This window comes from Sphaerodactylus townsendi, linkage group LG12, assembly GCF_021028975.2.
Source record: "Sphaerodactylus townsendi isolate TG3544 linkage group LG12, MPM_Stown_v2.3, whole genome shotgun sequence".
Taxonomy (NCBI): domain Eukaryota; kingdom Metazoa; phylum Chordata; class Lepidosauria; order Squamata; family Sphaerodactylidae; genus Sphaerodactylus; species Sphaerodactylus townsendi.
Window position 1 is genome coordinate 7030194 of NC_059436.1, and position 22748 is coordinate 7052941.

The 22748-nt window shown below is 43.8% G+C and overlaps 1 protein-coding gene across 2 annotated transcripts in view; it reads right to left on the reverse strand.

Annotated features, from left to right (window-relative positions):
* Positions 1-22748, reverse strand: part of UNC5D (unc-5 netrin receptor D) — a 387521-nt gene that overhangs the window by 8377 nt on the left and 356396 nt on the right. For both annotated transcript variants that reach the window (XM_048512818.1, XM_048512817.1), the window contains 4 exons: positions 22161-22388; positions 16574-16723; positions 8398-8562; positions 3798-3976 (listed from right to left, as the gene is read on the reverse strand). In XM_048512818.1, coding sequence (XP_048368775.1) covers positions 3798-3976; positions 8398-8562; positions 16574-16723; positions 22161-22388 — 722 coding nt within the window. The remainder of the gene's footprint in view (positions 1-3797; positions 3977-8397; positions 8563-16573; positions 16724-22160; positions 22389-22748) is intronic.

Genomic DNA, 22748 nt, shown 5'->3' on the forward strand with positions numbered 1-22748 from the left:
CTCCTCATTGGGACTCATGCGGTAGATTCTACCTTTAGGCAGTTGCGCCCCTGGCTGTATTTTCACGATAGTCGGTGTCTCTACGGGGTGGCAACTGATCGCATTCTTGCTCCTGAAATACTCTGGCTAAATCTTGGTAAGCGGAATGCCGGTAGAATCGGGAGCAACGCTGATGAGGCCAGGTGTGTGGCCAGGGAAGCCGAGTTTTCCCCAATTCATGTGTTCACCGCAGGGAGGGTCAGTGAATTCTAAGATCCTTTCTTTCCAAATGAATTTTGGTTCATGCAACAACAACCATGGCATGCCCAGAACGATGGAGTGTTTGGCCACTGGCGCCAGAATAAAACTAATTTTCTCCCAATGGTCGGCGCAGCGGAGGAGAACCGGTTGCGTTTTGAACTGGGCAGTCCTTTCGCTTCTCCCGAGAGGACTGCCGTCCATTTGGGTGAATGGTATGGGGCTTAGCCAGGGGGACTTGGTCTAGACCCAGCTCCTCCGCCACCGGTCGCGATTAAGCAATGGGAGCAGCCAGAATCCACAAGGGCTGAGGCTATAATGAAAGGCGTATGCTTAGCGGGGTTGGCCAAGAAACGCTTTGGATTGTAATGGGAGCGCTGCCTTCACTCACCGCGTCTGGAGTCGAACCCATGTCCATGGGGGCTGAAGAAAGGCAAACAGCTGCTTCCGTCCTCTGGGTCAGCCGATAACTGCCTTAGACGAGCCTGTTGGGGCGCCGGATTTGCGTGGTGGCTTTGGCAGATGGGCGCCGAGCGGTTGGCTTCTGCTTTTTCGGGCAGTTGGCATGGCCAGATGACCTGGTCCTCCGCAGTAAAGACACAATCCCAGTCGGCTGACGGCGCTCGGAGGTGGTCTCGGTAAAGGCGGCTGGGTTTGGCAGTAATTGGTGGTCGCGAGGGCGTGGTTTTAAGGCATGCCTCCGACACGCAGCGTACAGATTCAAGCGAGGCGCCACCTGGGATCCCAATTCGATCCAATCAGCAATAGATGCGAGGATCAGAATTAAAAACACCGTTTCACGCAGCTTGCCGTCCAACAGCATCCGAGAAGTATTCACATTTCATGCGCTCAGGCCACTCAGGAGGGAGTCGGGCAGCCGCCGCTGTAAATTCACGGGCAAATTCTGCAAATGGCGGTTGCCTTGCTGAATAGATTTGATGGTGCGGATAGCTTCATTTTCAGCACCGGATCTTGGAAGCGAGCCCTAAGGCTTGGAGGAGCAGCGGGCACTGTCGCGAAAGTATCTTCATCTTGCAGGTTCAGAGTCACAAACCAGTCGGCTGCTGCCCCATCCAGGACTGAGCCGATGTCCCGTATTTTTTCGCGCTCAGACCGGTATAAATCGTCATAGGCCTCCATGCAGGCATCGAGTTTACCAAGATGAAGTAGGGAAGTTTGGAAGCGGTCCCATCGAAGCGGGCAGGTATTGGAGGTCTGTAATATCCTTCCATCGTGCTCCTTTACATCAAGAGGGAAGGGCGGCCGGAGGTTGCGCAGGTTGAGGCAGCGGTTGCGCAGGGCGGAATCGGTGGAGGTGGAGGTACCAACGCCCGTGCCGCTGGCGTTCTGGTGGGAGCCGGTCCTTGGAAGGTGGTAGGACCCAGCAGCGTCGCCCCTCTGGCGCCGGCTGTACCCGTGACAGCGTAGACTCCAACTTGTCCTGTTCTGCTGCTTCTTCAGTTCCCTCTCCAAGGCAGCCAGCTCTCTCTCTTTGCGAGTCAATGCGTCCCGAGTGCGCATGCAAAGCTGCTTTCTCGTTCCAATTTAGCCAGTTAAAATTCTCGTTGAACAGCTGCAGTAAGTTCACTTTGCGTACGCATAAAGGCCTGAAGCGCTTTGGACGCTGTAAGTCCAGTTTGGAGCGGTCCAGGACTTTATCATGGACGGATAAATTCTGCGCATATTGCCGTTGCAGCGCATCTTTGGCACGGTCCAATTCGAGTTGGACTTCTTTGCGCTGCTGTTCCCGGTCTCTTTGCAGGTTTTCACGCTCTTGCTGCAGCTGTTCTCGTTCCTCTTCCCATAGCTGGCGTTCACGGGCCCATGCTTCTTGGGCATCTCGCAGTCGGCCCACTTCCTCATCCCAGCTCTCTTTACGATGGGAGGAATAGATCCCGGCTGGGAGTGCAGGCACTCCGGACTCCTCTTCATCCTGAACGAGGGCGTCGTGCCCACCGGTGGCTCCACGGGGCATCTCAGGTGCAGCCGCTGGTCCGGGATCTGGGGGGTCCAATCGGAAGACGATACGGATACCCTCCCAATCCCTGGTATAGTCCCAGTTTTCACCGGTGGTCTTCCAGTGCTATGCCACGGTGGTTCTTTGGGAGCATCACCAAAATACGAGTCCAGGAATCGTTCAATGGACTCCTGTGTTGCCGCATGAAAGGTGGTCAGGCCCGTCTCCTCCGTGACAGGTTGCATCTGAGGTTTGTAATCCATACGAAAAACGGGTAGATACCGATCCATTGGTAAGCCGATCCATAGACAAGCGCCCCAAATGACTCATGTAAGTCCCCATGGTCGTCTTCGGTCCTTCGTTCCAACGTGGAGTAAGGGAAGACTTCGTGCTGATCTGAGGACGGGAAAGAGTCACTCTCGAGACCAGCTCTCGTTCCTCTAAATCCAGAAGGGAGAGCTTCGGAGCCCTCTTTGGGGGCTACTGAACCTTCCACAGGAATATTCAACCTCTCCATGCCGAGACACCAGAGGTCCACTGTACTAGGAAGATAGATGAACGATAGATTCCTGCCACAATGTAAGGAATTCCATAGAAGCAGAAATAAAAGGCTTTTTGGGTGTAAAAGACCGTTTATTCAGACATCCTAGAAAGCTCACGTACACGCAGTGGCAGGAATAAGATCTCCCGCCAGAAGCACAGGTTATAACTCTGTCCATCCCATCCCCCCTCCCGGATTCCCATGGGAACGGAGGTCTCATCTCCCTCGCAGAGATAAGGTCTCTGCCGGAGAAGCTGGCCCATCGCCCGGGCTGTGGAATGTAGTCAAGGCCAGGCGGCTGACCCGCTCACCAACACCATTGAATCCTTTACATTTATAAAAGGAAAAGAACATTGAAAGAGCCGACACCATATTTGCCTCCAAAATCAGGAGAAAGACTCACTTCTCAGGGACATTGAAGCTCAATTAGTTTTTAAAAAATTGCAGACTTATTTGAATTCTGGAAAACATTTTGAATAATTGGGACTGTATGATGGAAATGCATGGGTGTTTTCTAAGTTGACAAAAATAAAAAAAGCTGAACTAGTAATGCCCTCAGATTGTTTGAAGAGTCCCCCTTTCCCTTTTTATTTTGTAAACAGACTACATTTACTCTCTTTTTTTCATTTTTATGAGACATTTAATTTGCACATGTATGAAAGAAAGATTTGATTCATGACCCAAGCTATCATTTCAATATTGCTTTGACTCTCTGTTATAAATACTTCTATGGTTATTCACATGCATAGTCTTGTGCTTCTGAACAATTTGAAAAGCTGCTTTCAGGACATTTGATCATGGTATATACACTTCCATTACTATAGAGCAGGGGTCTTCAAACTATGGCCCTCCAGATGTTCATGGACTCCAATTCCCATCAGCCCCTGCCAGCATGGCCAAGTGGTAGGGCTCATGGGAATTGTAGTCTATGAACATCTGGAGGGCCATAGTTTGAAGACCCCTGCTATAGAGGTATTGACAAAAAACAGAAAAAAACTCAATTCTTTTGCTAATACACACCACAAGTGTACACCACAAGGGTACAGAATTGTCTCCAGTTACCTGTTGATGCTGTTCTTCTGTGCTAACATCTGCCAGTCTTTACCTTTGGAACTAGGTGTGTCAAAAGTGGCACATATCCTCTGCCGAATGGAGTAGGGTATCTTGAAGGCTTGTGGGCCCATCTGAGCAGGGAAGCTGTTGTCATCATGTGCAAAGAAAGTGATGGTTTCCCTTTCATTCTGCAAGTGAAACATTACACTTAATGGGTTCTGTTCTCCCTGAACCAGCTTCTTTAACTATACTGACAATTGCTGTGCATCCAAATCCCAGTTTGCGGAAAATAGCAGTGCAGATATTTCTTGTCAACAATAAACACAGAGGTTCATCTCTTTATGCCACTTAAGGAAAGATACCGAAATATAAGGTGTTGCATGCTGTTAACTTGTTTCAAACAAAGCTCTTAGACTGAATACTATGAATGGATCTATCACTATAGATTTCTAAGTGGACACTGTTGGGGAGCCAGGGCCCTTGATACAAGAATGGAAATGTTTGTTAATGGCTATAGATGTTTTTCTTAATGGGAGCTGGTTGTCAACAGATGGTCTTCTAACAATTCCACCACCTTCCTTGTTGAAGGACCTTCCTTTTGGCTGAGGGCCAGAGGTAGCTCTCTCTGTGTGTTTGTGTGTGTATCAACAAACAGCAGTTGGCAATTAAGAACAGATGGGTAGTCCCATTCAAACATGGAGGCAGTGGGATGTAGTGCCACTGTGCCCCCCATCCCCAATAGGGCTTTCTGGTGGCACAGGGAATTCAGTGAAGCCCCCAAACTCTGCCACCACTGGAAAGCCCCATAGGGTTTAAAGGACTTATGCTGCCAAAAGTTTGGTGTAGGTCTGTGGGCACCATGCAACAAGCCCTAAATCCCAGGATGGCTGGAAACACCCCAGTCTCCCCCCACCCCCATGCTGGCATCTGAACAGGACACCAACACAGCCCCATTGCAGCCCAGACTTCTGTGTATTGCAGCAGCAGGGCTGCAGGCTGCATGGCTACTGGTGTAAGGATGCGCCCTAGGGAAGGTGAATGCGCTGGTGCAAGGGCACATCACTCCCTCGAGCCCTCTCACCCCCTCTCCCTTCTTGGATGAGGCTGAAAGGCTGCTTTCATACATGTTGGATAATGCACTTTTAATGCATTATAGGAAATCACTTGAAACAGAATTTTTCTGTTTCACACAGGAAAATCCAGTTGCAAATGACTGTTAAAGTGCATTGAAAGCACATTATCCAACGTGAGTGGAAACAGTCCAAGTTGCAAGCTGGCTGAAACTGCAGCTTCTGATTTCAGGGAGATGTGCTGTTGTGACAAGTAGGGAGGGAACGAGTCAAGGAGCTGGGTACATGGTCCTGGTGGCAGCTTTCTGCCCTCTGTCCTCATCTTGTCAGGACTCCCATTGATCACTGGAGAGTTGTAGGGCTACCAATCTCAAGGTAGGAGCTGAAGATCCCCTGGAGTTACAACTGAGTTCCAGACAATAGAGATCAGTTCCCTTGCAGGAAAAGAAGCTTTGGTGGGTGGACTTTATTTATAGAATACAATTTAGGAAAAAAGAAGCCTTAGAATAACATCACATCCCCACGGATCTCCCTTGGCTACATAAACTTTGCTTTAAATCTCCAGCAATTCCATAAGCCAGAGTTGGCAACATTTGGGATCTAGGGGGGGAGTGTGACTGGCTGGAATAAGACTGGGGAGGATGTTCTTGTTCTACTCTGGCCTTATTAAAAAGAGTGAGAAAAGAGCCTCAGTCTCTTTTGGGCCCTTTGGCTGAATGACATAGGACCGGATGGGAATGATGGTGGAGGACAAGAGAAAAAAAAGGAACTGTCATTACTTGAGGTTTTGTACTTCAATACCCTCTTCTGGTTGGCATTCGAAATCTCCAACTCTAGTTGGTACCCCTCTAGTCAGGTATGATGCACAATCACATGGTCATAGCTGGAGGCAGACAAGGATGGATAAACTACATTTCAGCTCATTAGTTTTGGGGGGAGAGGCCTGATTGAGTGAACCTTCTACCTTGTAGAAGTGTCTCTTTACCCCCATTTATGTTACACTTGTATATTTGTCAACAAAAGAAATGTTACACATATACTATTGATCGCCAACCCTATTTCCTATAAGGGAACAAACATAAACATGGCCTCAAAACTTCTAACTGCAAAACAAAATGGGAAGCAAGTAACAAAGAAAATCAGGAACTGATGTTAATTGTATACAAAATTTCATTCATTACATTTTCAAAATTCTTCTTTTGCTTATATATTTAATCGTGGGTATTTTTATTCTTTCTACAACATTTACAACTCGCAAAATAATATACTTTCCCTGTAAAGTGTAGAATACAAAAAATTATAAATGTATTTTGGACAGATGTGAAGGCACATGTACATATTTGGATTTCTGTGTTCCGAATTTTGATTTTTTTTCAAAAAAGGGGAAAAACAACCCTCCTGCCATGGCTTCAGAATTTCTAGAAATGTTACATCTCTACACCCAACCCCAGGTCTTCCTGTCATGCTAGTTTTCTTATTTAGAGATACATTTCATGTTGGTTTATTGATGTTAATGAGTACAAAAACTGGAGTCCTATATTAAAAATATGATGCTGAACACAATGAATTCCATGTAAGTCTCCCTCCGAATTTGCATCTGAGACAAAAACTGAACTTGTGACCTCCTGGAAAACAGCTCATTCTCTTGACCCTGATGCTACATACCATATATACTCATGTATAAGTCAAGTTTTTCAGCACATTTTTTGTGCTGAAAAAGCCCCCCTCGACTTATACACGAGTCAGGTGTATTTTAAAAAATATTTTAGGGTTTTTACTTTGTTGGCTGCCAGGGGGCGCATTTTTAGGCTAGTGGCACCAAAATGTCAGGATATCATCAGGTGATACTCCTGATGATGCCACTCCAGTTTGGTAAAGTTTGGTCCAGGGGGTCCAAAGTTATGGACCCCCAAAAGGAGTGCCCCATCCCCCATTGTTTCCAATGGGAGCTAATAGTAGATGGGGCTACATTTTGAGGGTCCATAACTTTGGACCCCTTCAACCAAACTTCACCAAACCTGGGTGGTATCATCAGGATAATGTCTTGCTGGTACCACACAGGTTTGGTGATGTTTGGTTCAGGGGGTCCAAAGTTACGGATCCCCAAAGTGGGTGATCTCATCCCCCATTGTTTCCAATGGAAGCTAATAGTAGATGGAGCTACCCTTTTGAGGGTCCATAACTTTGGACCCCCTGATCCAAACTTCACCAAACCTGGGTGGTATCATCAGGAGAGTCTCCTGGAGATACTCTGAAATGTTGGTACTGCTAACATAAACATTCCTCCCCTGACAGGTTGTGTGAATGTTCCTTCTAAAATGACACCTGCCATGTGCAATTTTAAAAATGTGTACACTAAAAATAATGAACTATTCTTTTAAAAAGTAGGGAGTTTGAGTCACAGTGAACAGGCATATTCATTCCAATTTTTATTCTAAGATCCATTGTTTAAAACCCTTCCTTACAAAAAAGCTAAGGTTTTTGTACTTTTAAAGTTATTGTTGATACCATATTGTTCTTGTTGACCCTCTTTTCCACTTACAGAGCTAGTTTACTGTTTCTTTTTGAAATAAATATTCAAAAACATTTAACCTACTGATGCCTCAATTAATGTAATTTTATTGGTATCTATTTTATATTTGAAATTTACCAATAGCTGCTGCATTTCCCACCCTCAACTTATATGTGAGTCAATAAGGCCGTTTCCGCACGGCCTCCCTGTCACCTCCACGCCGGCGAGAATTCCGCCGGCGTGGAGGCGAAGGCCGTTCGCATGCACGCATGCGAGCGGCCGCAGCAGAGGCTGGCAAATGGCAGGTGGCTCCGACGGAAGCCTCTTCGGTTGGCCGTCCAATTACCTTGTCTGTTTAAGCTGCTGGCGTTAAAGCCCCTTGCCACGCTGCCCTCCGACCTCCAGGGGTCGGAGGACATGAAGCGTGAGCGCTTTGACGCCAGCAGGCGGCCACGGGGACAAGGTGAGTGGACGGGCCAGGGAGACAGGCGTAGCCTGTTCGGGCGACACGGTTCACACCGGCGGCCCGCCAGAAGACGGCTTTAACAACAACAACCCTTTAAAGGGTTGTTGTTTAGGGCGGCCTGACGCCGCCCGGGGGGGGGGAAGCGCTGTCAGGAGCAGTGCCGCCTGTGCGAACGGAAGCTCAAACCACCATCCTTCAGCTAGGGAGTGCGAATGCAGCAGCGCCGCCTGTGCGAACGGCGGCCTGGGGGCGGCGTTTTTACCGCCCCCAGGCCATCGTTTTTGGCCCATGCGTAAAGGGCCTAAGTTTTCCCAGTTTTTTGTGGTAAAATTAGGTGCCTCGGTTTATATGCGGGTCGACTTATACACGAGTATATACGGTAAGTTCTTTCCATTTATATACTTTTAAGACTTCCAAATATCCCCAACTTTTGAATCAGACTCATAGCAAAAATTCTGTGTGTTTAAATATTAAACTAGAAAGATAAGAAAGCTGTTTTGTTCTTTTGGATTTAAAAAGTTGGTTTTTTAAAAAACCCTAATGAGTGGAGTGGTGACTTGCCTCTAGGATCGATGTCTGGATCTGCAAGATTTGCTCATGGCCCTTGACCTGTCTGACACAGATTTTGCATGAGAGCTGTGTTGTGGCAGGAGTGTAGCGCTCCAGTGAAAAGGCACAGTGGAGTGGCTGCTGGTTGCTGCACCACACACGTGAAAAAGGAACTTCCTAGAAAAGAAAAGAGAAGGAGGTGGATGGGTGACAGCTCAACAAGAAGAGAAAAAAGAAATGCACAACACAACAACAACCCATTTCTCATTGCCTGTCTATCCCACCTTCCTTCCATGAAACAAAAGGCATTGTCTATAGGTTCTTAGAGATATCCCAAGCAGCCCCAACCAACCCAAACCTTCATAGAATCAAAAATGCCCACTTCGGTTGATGCAACCCTGACAATAAAAGACCAATAGTGGAGTGGCTTTTTGAAAAAGTGATTTCTAAAGGAACAAAGAAAAAAATATCATTCTAGGAAGGGATGGGCCTTAGACTGTAAGGCCAACATGACTGATAGAACCTCTGGAGTTTTCTACTAGATTTGTTGTAAGGTTCGATTTTATTCTTATAATAAGCTGCCTTTATCCCATTGATGAAAGACAGGATGAAAGTGCTGCAAATAAATAAAACTTAACCATACAAACTGATGGGAAGAGGGGGGCATTGAAACTAGTTGTGATGATCTATGGCAGTGGTGGCGAACCTGCCACCACGGCTCTATGGCAATACAAGCTTGTAATACAAATTTCCCCTGCTCACGATATTCATTTTTCTTTCTAATCAAGCATCAAACTTTTTTTAAAAAATTAGAGATTAGATGTGTTTGGACCTTATGTATCACCTCTACATGTTGATGTTTGTTGGATCAGGCAGCTGAAAGAACAGCAGATGTAACCATGGTCACAGAAGTGGGTGGTTTGAGCTTCTTGCTTGGTCTGAATTCAATTGTCCAGAGAGCTGATTTTTTTTTAAAAAAAGAAATAAAGCCGCTGCCATTTCTTTCTTCTTCAAAATTGAGTCCATGATGGTGAACGTAGACTATAGTGGGGAAAGCGGTGAGTTTTGATGCATAGCACTGTGCTTCCCAATATATGCTCACCGACCAATTACATCTTTCTCAGCAGCTCTCTCTTCCTTCAGCTAGGGAGGGGGAAGAGCACGCTTGCTGTGGTTTTCCCTCAGTGGAATAGGCTGCCTTTTGAAATTCTGACTGCACTTTCTTCAACCCCATTTGAGAAGGTTCTACAGCTTCTTCTTTGCCAAAAGCTGGGGTATTTCTTTCTAGTATTGATAGACCAGTTTGTGTATGGATCTGTGTTGCACTGGTGATGTAGATATTGATTTGAAATCAGTTTCTAGTTTTTGTGAACACTGATTTTTTTAAAAATGGAAAACATTGACTGAATCCCTTACTAATTAACAATGTGAGAAGGCACAGAAAGAGAACACAAGCCAATTTAAAATTCATGAGAAAAGGCATAATTCATAACTACATTCTTAAAAAAAAAAGCACCTGGGATTGAAAGGGAGAGACCAGATCAGGAGAAAGGAACTATTTACATTTCATCTTTGATTAGTTGCTCATTGAACGCTCACTTTTCATACACTGAAAAAAATTATTTAGGGTGCCATGTTGGTCCATTGAAAAATCGGAAACCAAGCCTACACAGAGTGTGACACGTCGGGCAAGCTTTAGTTCTGTAGAATGCTTCATCAGGCTGGATGTTAAAAACAAAAAAGGGGGAGGGAGAAAACCAATTTGTTCAGGCTTTCTGGTCGGCCTCTTGTATGACAGGGGTCCGCAAACTTTTTGAGCCTGAGGGGACATTTGGTATTCTGACATGGTACGGTGGGTGCAGAAATAAAATGGCTGCCACAAAATGGCTGCTCTGGGAGGGGGAGCCAGCCACAAAATGATTAGTGCAGCTTAACTTCAGCAATAGGGTCGGTTCTTGTGAAGTGGGGGCAGTTACTTCCAAAGCAACATTGGAAAAAATCTGCATAGCCAGTCAAGTCTCCAATAGTCAATCAGAAGCTTTACTGGGCAAAAGACTTACCTAGCCCTGCCCACTTCCTGAAAAACACTTGGTGAGTGCCAGAAAAGGTGCTGGCTAGTCCCATGATGCCCATGGGCATTATACTTGGAACACCTGTTGTATGACATCTGTAGGATGTCTGGGTATAGGCAATAGCTGCTGTCATTTGGGGGAGGGGAAAACAATGATAGGAAAAAAGAGTCAAACACTTCCTCTGCCCCATGCCAGTCTTGCCCTTTAAACTTCAATCTCTCTGGTTCAAGTTCTACTGTTAAAATGTGGTCAAAATAGGGAGCAGCAGGTAATGTGCAGTTTTATCCTGAGGACAGGACCATATAACAAGCTCTTGTTGCACCTGATGGATTTTTGGACTTTATCTTGGGACACACAGAAAGAGCAAGAGCAGGTTGCAATCACTTCTGCTTCACAGTGGCCTGCTCTCCCAGTACCCTGGGGCCTCCACAGCTGCCTAGCAATGCCAGCCCCTGACATTGGCCAAGGGAGAGATCCAGCAGCCACAGGCCTTGGAGAATTCTGAACAGTGAACGGCAGCTGTTTTGGAGGCTTTGGGGAGAGCAAGAGAAAAGCATGGCAGAGTTGCTTCCTGGTTTTCCCCCAGATTGCTTGGAGCTACACGACATGGTAAACTAAAACACTATATTTAGAACCTGATTCACTGAATGGCAGCAAGAATGGGAATGAAAATATTAAAATTGGAGCAACAGAAATTAGATTTTCCCAGAGAAATTATCTTTTCCTTTCAGTTGGGTGAAAAAAAAGTGTGTAGGTGGTAGAGAGCAAGTCATTGAGCTGAAAAGAATTCCAGGGAAAATAATCAGATAGGACAAAACATAGCACAGGAGCGAGTTTGTAAAGTAAACCTGAAATGCTTTTGGTTTGATTCTCTATTAGGTTTAGTCTCCTGGCAGACGGTGAGAGAGTAAATCACCTCTTAGCAGGAACCAGTCACTAAATCTCCCAACATTCCAACTATCCTGGAACAAACTGTTGCCCTAAGATGAATCTTGGATATATATTTTTTAAAAAAACAACAGCATTTCACTAATACATCTAGAGCAGATAGTACCAACATTTAATGAGAGCCAGTGTGGTATAGTGGTTAAGAGTGGTGGACTCTAACCTGGAGAACAGGGTTTGATTCCCTGCTCCTCCACATGAGAGGCAGACTCTTATCTGGTTAACTGAATTTCTCTCCCCACTTTGAAACATGAAGCCTGCTGGGTGACCTTGGTGAGTCACAGTTGTCTCCAAACTCTCACAGCTCCACCTACCTCACAAGATGTCTGTTGTGGGGAGAGGAAGGGAAGGAGTTTGTAAGCTGCTTTGAAATTCCTTACAGGAGAGAAAGGCAAGGTATGAATCCAAATTCTTCTTATCTCTTAACCAGCACACTTTGCTCTGTCCTAAAAACAGAACATGGTCTAGGAAGACCACCAGAGATGGAGCTATCACCTAAGCAGCGCAGAAAAAATCCTATGGAACATTTTTTTAAAGTCTACAATAGATCTTTTTCCTGTCTTTTCCTGGTTCTTCTTTGGATGCCCAAATTACTCGGCAGCAGCCAGATTAACTCACTAGCTACCTGTGTGAGAGCCCTGATCTCGAGGATACACACACACAGTAGTGAGTGACTAGATACATGTTCCCACTGGGATAGGGAATGCTGTTTTAGATTATTTATATGACTTTTTCATTCTCTGTGAGTTATTTTACTATTTTACACTGTGAATTGCCTCAGAACATATTTGTGGAAAGCCAATATATACATGTTTTCAATTACATAAATAATAAATCATGAGGATATAAGGTAACTGCATGAGGAAGATGCATATGCCTAACCCCTAGCAAAGCTGTAATCTGTCTGTTCAAGAGAGTGAGTGGGAATGGGTTGGATTTAGATGCTGTACCACCTCTTGCTTCCTCTTTGCTGCTGAAAACCTAATTTCCGGTCTTAAAAGGGGGTTCTGTAAAGACATCTCTGATTTCTCTATGCCTGCTCTTCTGGATCATATCCCATGTCTACCTCTGCTTTCTTGTGTGTGTAAAGCACCATCATGTTGCCGCTGACATGTCAACACAGTAGGGTTTTCAAAGCAGGAAACTAACAGAGGTGGTTTGCCATTGATTTCCTCTAAATAGCAACTCTGGCATTCCTTTGTGGTCTCCCATCCAAGTACTCACCAGGACCAAGCCTTTTTAGCTTCTGAGATCTGATGAGATCAAGCTAGCCTAGATCATCCAGGACATGGCTTTGGCCTCTTACTGATCAGAATTATCCCCCCCCCTTCTCCATTCAACCTCCCTTGAAGAGGATGGGATTTCATTCTGACTGGTTGTGGTCACCTGTTTATTTATCTCTCATTATATGTTTAACATCACTTTACTGCAAGTTGCCTCTTGAATCAATTATGGCTGCTATTTTGTCTAAAAGCCGATGAGTTATCGAGACACATCTGTTAGTAAACTCTGGACTGTGAAGAACTGGCTAAGAATACAGGATACAAACGGTCTTTGGTTGAGGCCTCCTACTATCTCTGTTCTGTCTTACTGGCCTTCAAATCAATTATTGACTCCCAATTATTGACTCCCAATTAGTAATTCCATCTAGCATCTCTCATTTCAGTCTTAATACTTTCCACCTTCTTGTATGCCTCCACTGTTATCGGCCCCTTGTGGTCCCTCTCATTATTGGAATAGACTAATGACAGATTGGGGGATGTTGCCACAGGCTGATTGATAGTATCATGCTTTGAACCATCTGTAATTGTATGCTCAGGTTTTAGTGTTTTAGTTTTATCTCATTAATGTATTTTATATGTACTATTTTATAGGTTTGTAAGACACCCTGAACCAGACCACTTGGGGTCAGGGGAATGGGTTTGGGATATAGAAATGCACAAAGAATTTTAAAAAAATAAAACAGAATTAATAAAAAGTTAAAAAACCAAGCATGAGAAAACCAAAGCATCCACTGCACCCTTTGAGATGCAATCCCAGAAACTCTTTCTAAACTCACTGCAAAATTACCTTAGAGACCATTTTGAAGTTCTTATGCCACCAAGCAGCTTGCAAAGCAAAACTAGGAATTGTTATGAGAAGGAATTTGGGAGAGGGGGTTAACAAAAGAGTAGGAAAGAACTTCATGGGGATGCATATTTTAGCAGCCACATTACTTTTCTTCTATTTTTCTTTTCCAACAACTGCTTGTTGCGGGAATAAACAGAATTCCTGTTAAAACAACCATCCTTTTGAATACCTACGGCTTATAAAAGAACACTTAATGGTCCCAGGTGCAACAGCAGGTATAGTTCATTGTGAAGGCCACCATCCAGCTATATAATCTACTCCCTAGAAAGATCTGCCAATTCTCCCTGTCTGCCCTACATCATCCATAATGCTTTGGCCCAGTTGATTTAATCAGCCTATTTTGTTCACCGCATCCAATTATGAGGAACAAATTGCATCTTTGAAGTCAAATGCCAGCAAATGGGAGACAAATCTCACTGCAGCACAGTAATCTCATAATAATAATAGGGCTGCTACCATACAGCAAGGGACATGTGTATACAGGCAATTGATATTAACCCTTCAAAGCTCAGTGGAAAAACCCTAAGGGATTTCAAGTTCATTATAAGCTCCAAGGAGATACAGAAATTCAGCACAAGTTTTGCTTAACACAGGAAGTCAGTTCCTACTCTGCCGTACAACTTATTTAAAGTAACAGATAGGACTATGTAGACGAGATCCACACACACTCGAAGGGGATGATTTTTGCTCATTCCCCTCCTACAGAAGTCCACTAACTTGCCCCTTATAATAATCTGTGGAGTCCCCTATTCTCCAGAGAAGCATTTCAGAAGCCATTTCAGGATGCAATGGGAAAGGGGAGAAAACAGGAGCTAGAACATGATAAATGTTGGCTGCCTGAGGTAAATTCTGATGGGTTGCCAACCAATTATTATTGTTTCTCAGCCTTTCACATATTTCAAATTCCACACACTCAGCAAGTGAAAATATTTGCCCAGCTTCAAAATTGTTGCTTTGTTAAAAATCATTTTATCCAAGAGCTGAAGGTGAGGTTTCTTTTGTGCTGCTTAACCTTCAAATATGACTGTGGTCCCACAACTCTGTGTAAACAGTCACAGCATTCCCACTGGCTCAGAACCCTCATAAATGGCAACAGTGTTCATCTGTCCCATCTGAATGCTTCTAATCCTCAGTCACTAGAATGCATTTAAAATTTAAAGTGCTTTGAAATCTTTATTGATGCTGCTATAAATCTCTTATATTGTGAGGTCTGATTCATAAATGTAGGAGAACATCATGGAAAAATGTGTTAGCATGCTTAGAGTAGCTCACATCACTCTGGACAGCAGGTGGAAAACTGTGGAACTGAAGAAGAAGAGTTTGGATTTATACCCCACTTTTCTCAACCATAAGATGTCCCAACGTGGCTTACTAACTCTTTCTCTTCCTCTCCCCATAGCAGACACTCCCCATAGCAGACACTAGCCCAAGGTCACTCAGCAGACTTCATGTGGAGGAGTGGGGAATCAAACCTGGTTCATCAGATTAAAGTCTACTACTCTTAATAGCTATACCATACTGACTCCCTTGAAACGTCTTAAAACAGTTCTGCTGTGTGAAAATCATCCTTGCAAACAAAAAATCAGAACAGCGAGCTTAGGGAGTTTTTTTCCCCCCTGACATGCTATTTTTGTTTTGTTTTGCTTCTTTAAGTTGGATGATCTAAGAGGTATGCTCCATTTTACCTCCTTGATAATCTAGTACTTTATTATGACATGTAAACCAGGCCTAGTATAGTCATATTTAATTTATAAGCATTACTTTTATATTTATATTACTTTTATACTTATTCTAAATTGCATGCTGCTTCTCCAAAGTCCATTCGAGGCAGTTTCCAAGTAAAACAATGTCATCATTATCAACGACAAAAATTATAACCATCAAAACCAAGGGAAGCTGCCCTGAACAGCACAAAAGAAAATACAGTAGCAAAACAGGCATGTTTCTTCTCTTGCTCCAAGAACAAGTACATAAATTCTCAAGCAATTCCTTTCAGCCTCCTAAGAAACTGGACTTCTTTGCCTGTCCCTGGAATGGAGCCATTGCCTGTCTTGTCTGGAACTGTGAAAAAAAACAGCAGTGAGGCTGGGTCATCCTGGAGGAATAGAGCTGTTGTGATAATCAGCAACAATAATCATTCTAAGAAAGGGTTCCAGGAGTGTGGGAAGTTGCACGACAACAGGAGGAGGCAGAACTAAAGCAATCTATGAGGGCTTTCCCCCCCCCCCTTTTGCTGCTGTTAGGAACGATGGAGGAAAGATTTGTCTGTCTTATCCTGTTCGAAAGAGACACTGGGAAATGACAGGTGTAGGAGGCTGATCTAATTGACAAACAAAAATGCTCCAGATAAACTAGAATTTCCCACAACAATTGTGTAAAGTGTGGATGGCGTATTTAGTGGGGATGACTGAATATTTGCTGGTTCAGTTCACATCCTGTTCACCTGTCAAACGCAGGTAGCCGAAGTTTTGAAGGCCTGTTTATAGACTCATTTGTGGCTGTTCGTCAGGTTGCTTCAAGTATTCCTTCCTAATCATATAGCATGACTGGCTTTTTGCGCAAGAATGTTTTCACACAGCTGCAACAGATATCTACTCTCTTGCCACCTTGCAGGGCTGCTGTTCCATTTGATAGACAAGTGTTTAAACAGATAGTTAAATCACTCACAAACCATATAAATTAGTCATAAATAAATAAGGGCACCATTCATTGATTAACAGTCCTTAGCAAAGTTAATGTGCAAACTTGTTCAGCAGCTTGAGCTGAACAGACCTAGTCATTGGCCCACATCTGATACAGTGAGTATGGTAAGTACGATTGCTGAACACATTAGCTGAACCCATATGGTACAAAAGCCACATTGGGTGAGGGGGGGGGGGGCTGAACTGGATTTGTTTGAGTAGAAAAACTGGCTACCGATATATTTGACAAATTGGAATGTGGTGCTAAGTAGAACACTGAACTTCACACAAAGAAACGTTTTGAAACCTCAGAGTTGTTTGGAAAGTCAAATAAAAATGCCAGTCTTGATACACAAATACCTGACATGCTGTGAATGGTTTGATTCTCCAGAGGAAAGGGGGGATATCTAGGACAGAAATCTGAAGACTGAAGGTATTCCCTTTGAAATGCAACAACTTTGGTTCTTCCAGCAACTGTCCACCATGGTTCTTTTCATCTGAAATTACTTCCTGCAATGGAGAATGGGAAACAAGCATTCAAGGTTAAAACCCATACTTCCTTTCCCTCCATTATCATTTCTTAGTTCTTCTCAGAATACAACCCACATAAAACCATTGACTTGTTTGCTGTCTGGGAGTTTTCCAGCCTTTTTTTTTAGGTTCTTCAGAAGAAAGCTATGTACAAAATTTAGTAATAAATATAAAACAATGAAAAATGTTAAAAGACTACAAAGCAGCGACACATAAAACTGTTATTAGCGGCACCCGATCCCATGCTCAGGAGGGGACGTAGCAAACCAAGATACAAACAGAATCAGCGGGGGTCAGCACAGGGGGCAGCAACTCTGCGGCCAGCCTCCCCATGTAGTCCAGAATCTGTTTTTGCACAGTGGCCAACTAAGTTGCTCTGGAGGGTCAACGCACATTACGTAGACACCAAATCATTCCCCTGATGCTGCCTCCTCACACTGGTAGGGAGATGTTTGCTACTATGAATACAGTTTTCCCTTTGGTCACCATGGCTGCAGCCAGTGATGGACTTCTCCTCTGTGAATCTGTCTAGTCACCTGTTAAACAAATCTATGCTTGTGGCCATCATTATTTCTACTGGCAATGAATACTACCTCTGAATTACTAATTGAATAAAGAAGTATTTCCTTTCATCTGCTCTGGACCAATTGAACACAGTTTCTTTGGAGGCCCTAAAGTGATGGCAGAGGGAGAAAAAACTTCTCTCTATCCACTTCTTTACTGCATAAACAGTTTCATGAACCTGCATCATGCCCCCTAGTTGCAGTTTTTCTAGGAACCAAAAGGCACGAGGAAGGTACAGAATAATCCTTTCCCTAGGTGACACTTTCCGAGCACAGATATGAGAGAGGCAGTTCAATCCCCTCCCTCCTTCCTGGTCTAATACCTTGTTAAAGTGAGATCAATTCCCTTCCCTAGGTAATGCCTGCAGTGCTTGGGTTGAGGGGGAAAGGAATGGGAAGGCAGCAATGACTGGCAGGTTGGCAATCCTAACAGAAAGCAGGCAGAGCATGAACACAATTTATGTTCTCATCGCTTCAAAAAAATGACGAAAGAGACACAGACGATCCATCCATTTGTCCATCCATCCATCCATTGGTCCATCTATTGAATTAAAATCTTCATGCCAGAAACAGGGCAGACCAATTTGAAAAGCCACTTCTATCACAGTGATTCTGATACCTTTGTTTCTGTAGGTAAACTATTTGTCTGAAATCCGTTCCATGTGGAAAATTATGTCAAAAAAGTATGGTCGTTTTCAAGGTTTCAGTCTGAGGTGACCTTCAATTTGGGACAAACAGTAAACCAGAACGACACATTGACTGAATTGCCAACAAGTTCTTTTGACTTGGGCTATATCACCTTCATTTGACTGAATGATCCCACATAACAACAGAAATCTTCATGCAGAGCATAACAGCTGGTTAGGGGAAAATGAACCTAGAAACCTCCTCTCCGACATCGACTTTTCAATGTGGAAGGATTTCTATGGAGGAACATTCTGTTGTGTGAAATCCCATGAAAAAAATGAAGTCAGACAACCTCAACACTGGTGCAACACCCCAGTGAGAACCAAGCTCCCTTACTCGGGCTCTGTTCTGTCCACTCATTTCTGATTACCTGCAAATAGAGTTGGGCCTTCTGCTTTCTCTTCACAATTTATTTCTCCAGCCCAGTGTTTTGCTTGGAAATACATTATTTGAATGTATATTTTACTTGACGAAGGCAATGTAATATTCTGTGTGTGTTTGGATGAATGAATGCTACCATCACACGCTGTTTTACGTCTTATTCCATTATCCTGTAGGACATGACAGGGCAGGTTTTATGGGGGCTACTTTTATTTCAAGAGCCTTAAAAGCTACCAGTCATCCAATGGAGACTTGGTGGATAGAGTCACTCACAAAGGGGTAGTATGATGAGTGGAGCCTGCCTCAACATGTCTTGTGCAGATCTGCAGTGCCCAGGTGGGAAAACCTGTCCTTTACTGGTTCCCCAAAGCAACTGCCATCAATTGTAACTTGTGCTGCAGTGGAAAAATATATGGTTATCTCTGTGTTCTCATCAGAAGAGGCAAACAGTATCTGTTCTACAAGGGGAAAGAGTCAATAGCATGCTTCTTTCCCACCCAGAACAAGGATGCACATTTGTATACATGAAGGAGGACAGGCAAATAGGAAAGGGTCAGTGGTGGGATCCAAAAATTTTAGTAACAGGTTCCCATGGTGGTGGGATTCAAACTGTGGCGTAGCGTCAATGTGGCTGGGCGGGGCATTCCTGGGCGGGGCTGTGGCAAGGACGCAGCCGCTGTGCCAGTCCTTGGGCAGGAAACTAATGCACGCAGGCGCAGGCTGACACACATGCCGGTGCACCTCCTGCTAGACGGCTTCATGTTCTGCGCGCTACTGCTGAGAGGAGGGGCGTAACTAAGGCAAAAATCATGTGGCAAAATCACCAATTAGTAACCCCCTCTCGGCACACACAAATAATTAGTAACCTACTCTCGGGAACCTGTGAGAACCTGCTGGATCCCACCTCTGGAAAGGGTCCAGTTCTGCCATTTTCTTTTCCAGAACCACTATGTATGCAAGTGCTTTCTTTGCCTTTGGGTGAAAGAGAAACTGGAGAGAAGCTGCAGCACTGAAGGAAGAGCACAGCTGCTTTGAATTGCTTGGAGAGTGACTGGTCAATTCTGTGTGATCTTCTGCCCTTGAACCAAACATGGCATTTGTAATATATTCTGCATGGGTACAGGCAACCATATACCAGCTGCTGTTTCCCTGAAGAACTTCCTCTACAAATTCTATGAAGCACAGATTCTGGCTGGGATCATGGAGGAGAGGGGAGGAGAGTCCCGCTCCCCACGCCAGACCAGAATGGAGCTCTTGCAGCACTTCTCTGCAGGAACCAGTAGCTCGTTTATGTCTGCCAGTCTCCATGAGCAACATGTGACAAATGTCATATCTAGTTCAACATGTGACAAATGTCATGTCTAGTTTGGCCCTAAGCCATGCACTTGAGTTCATGTGTTGTGACAATCAGAGGAGATCGCATTTTGGTGGAGAAATTCAGCAGCAGACAACTTTGTCAGCATCTCTAGAAATAGCTGCATGACTCATCTCTGACACTCAGAAATTGTGTATGTTCTTTAAATCCCAACTCTGGGCACTAATCCATAATTTGCTATGGCAAATCTATTGATATGACCTTTGTCTATTACATTCTGAAGCCACCTTTGCTGTACAAATAGCCTTATTGAATACAAAGTGACTCAAGGAAACATTCATCCTTTGAACTCCAGGCTGCCTTTTCTGCCTTCTATGGAGACACTGACTCATTGTATAAATGAGATTTCGAGAGAGCTGTTTCTTATCCATGGCTCAGGCACCATTCTTATTGAGTTCACTGTTAATTAAGACTGCCAGCCATTAATTAACAGTGAACTCAAAGGGTTGTTTTTAGCCGTTACCACCCAGAAGCCTTGCCAAACTCTTGGAACTCGTTCTGTCAGATATAATCCATAGGAGCCTCAAGCAGAAGCTTTGAAAGTATATTGAAATCACCCCAGGACTTATAGAACAGCATCTGGCTTTGAATCCTCAGGAAATCCTATCTACCGAGTAAGGCTTCCTGGTTGTAAACAACAACAAAAAGGTGGAAGCTGGCATCTTTCTGAATACCAGCATGAAATCTGGCTAGTCTTGCTGGGGAATTTTAACAAAGATGCCCTAAAATAGTTCTGAGAGAGCTGCTCACAGAAGACTGCCATTGAATTTCTCCAGGAAATTTGATCACCAAGGAACTGTCACAACACAGAGAGTCAACTGTATCCCCCAAAGCCACCTGTGGACTCTTGATCTGCGCTTCACATTCTAACTACAGAAAACATCTGTACCAAAATATGTCTGATGCTCATTCATTCACTCTGCATCATCATCATTTTTGGTCTAGAGTGTTCAAAGTGGCTCATTTATATTACTATTTTTTTTTAAAAAATCTATCTTTCTGCCTTCAAAAGGGCCACTAGGGTAGCCATGTGTACAGTTACATGTGACTATATGAATGTATAGTCAGAGTCCAGGAATAACATGGGGGAAAAGCTCATACGCTGCCATAAAACTTACTAAGAAAATGCCTATACTGAGCTAGGTCATAGGGTTTATCTAGTCCAGTGTTATCTATAGAAAGAATCTGTCAGAAACAGATGTTTCCCAACATTAGCTGCCAGAGATTTTTTAACTGAAGGTGTTTTGATTTGTACCTGGGACCCCCTACATGTAAAGCAGATGCTCTACCACTGACCTTTGACCCATGCTTTTGACCGTCCATACAGATGGCACAGACAGTACCCTTTGTGGTTGATGGTCTTTTAACGCAACTGCTCACAATTGATTTCAATCTCAATATATCCTCTGGCTGAGGGCACCTGATGAAAGAGACTCTTTCCCATAGGAGCTTGTCTACAATCGAAGAGTCAGTCTTCAACCTGTCACATTTTTGTTACTGTTAAACTTCTGTGAACAGAATTCATTTCTTTATCACCCATGCAGGTCTCTGTGAGAAAGTAGCTTATCTAAGGCAACTGTAGTGAATTTGTGGCAAAGACAAGATTCAAACCAGACTCACCTAGACTCATTCCGCACATGCAGAATAATGCACTTTCAAACTGCTTTCAGTGCTCTTTGAACCTGTGCAGAATAGCAAAATCCACTTGCAAACAGTTGTGAAAGCAGTTTGAAAACGCATTATTTTGCGTGTGCGGAAGGGGCCCTAGATTCATAGGTCTGGTCCACACATGGAGGGGTTTAGGGTAACAAGTAGACAAAGACATGAAGTGGAAAAGCTCTCTGTATAATTATTTATTAAAATATTTAGACTCCGCCTTTCCTGTCGGCTGTGTGTGTGTTAAGTGCTGTCAAGTTATTTCCTACCCTATACATTACTGACCTCCCAAATATTCTGTTGTTAACAGCCTTGCTCAGGTTTTGCAAAGTCAGGGTTGTGGATTCCTTGATTGGCTAGGTGTCTTTATAGAAGTGCACCCCATAAGCGGAAGAGTTAGACAATATTTCCCTGCTATGCTAGATTTGATTATGCATGGAGGTCTTCTTACAGGGAACATTCAGAGTTGAAATTCTCACATCTGAAGTGAGGCAGTGACTCAACATTCTATCAGTTTATTCTGCTGCATGTGTGAACCAGCTCTTAGCCCTTATGCTATGAACCAAAACATATAAGGGAAAGTAGATAAGACAGGCAAAATAACCTCAGTCAAAATGTGAATATAACTGGATCCAATAAGCACCCATCCTTCCCCAATAGGTAGGTCAGTCTAAAACTCTCCAGCAAGATAATTTAGGCACAGCTGAATCAAGAACTGACACCTTAGAAGAAGAAATCCCACCGTTCATCGTACCTGAAATGCACAGGGAGTGTTATCTATGCAGTATACTCTGAGGCTGTAATCCAGGGAATTGCAAGACATACAGCCAAAGACTGCCACTTTCAGTTCTTTAATGCAACATTCTGAGAGAGGCTCCCCAATGAGAGCATAAGTTCCAAAAGAGTTCAAGAGAATGTGGCAGGCATATGGATCCAACAGGCAATAACAGGAAGTTGTTTCCTCTTCCACAGACATCACTTCCTGTATAGGCAGAAACATGGGGAAAAAACAGAAAAAGGAACATGTATTGTTATCCAGAATTATAAGATATATCAAGACATTGTGATTTTGTATTGGGTCTTTTTTAACTAGCTGAGAATGTATGGTAGTATTATTATTTTGGATTATAAACAATGATTCGTAGACAGTTGTTGTGGCCCAAAAGGTATCAAATTGGAAGCCTAGGAGATATTGAAAATTGAAGTTGAACACAAAATAATGAGCATTGGCAATTGTAAGTAGGGCTGGTTTGTGCTACTATTTGCTTTTTCAGCACAGACTGACTTTAGAAAACTGTCTGACTTGATACAAATATCCATATTTCAGTGTTGTTTTTTCCCC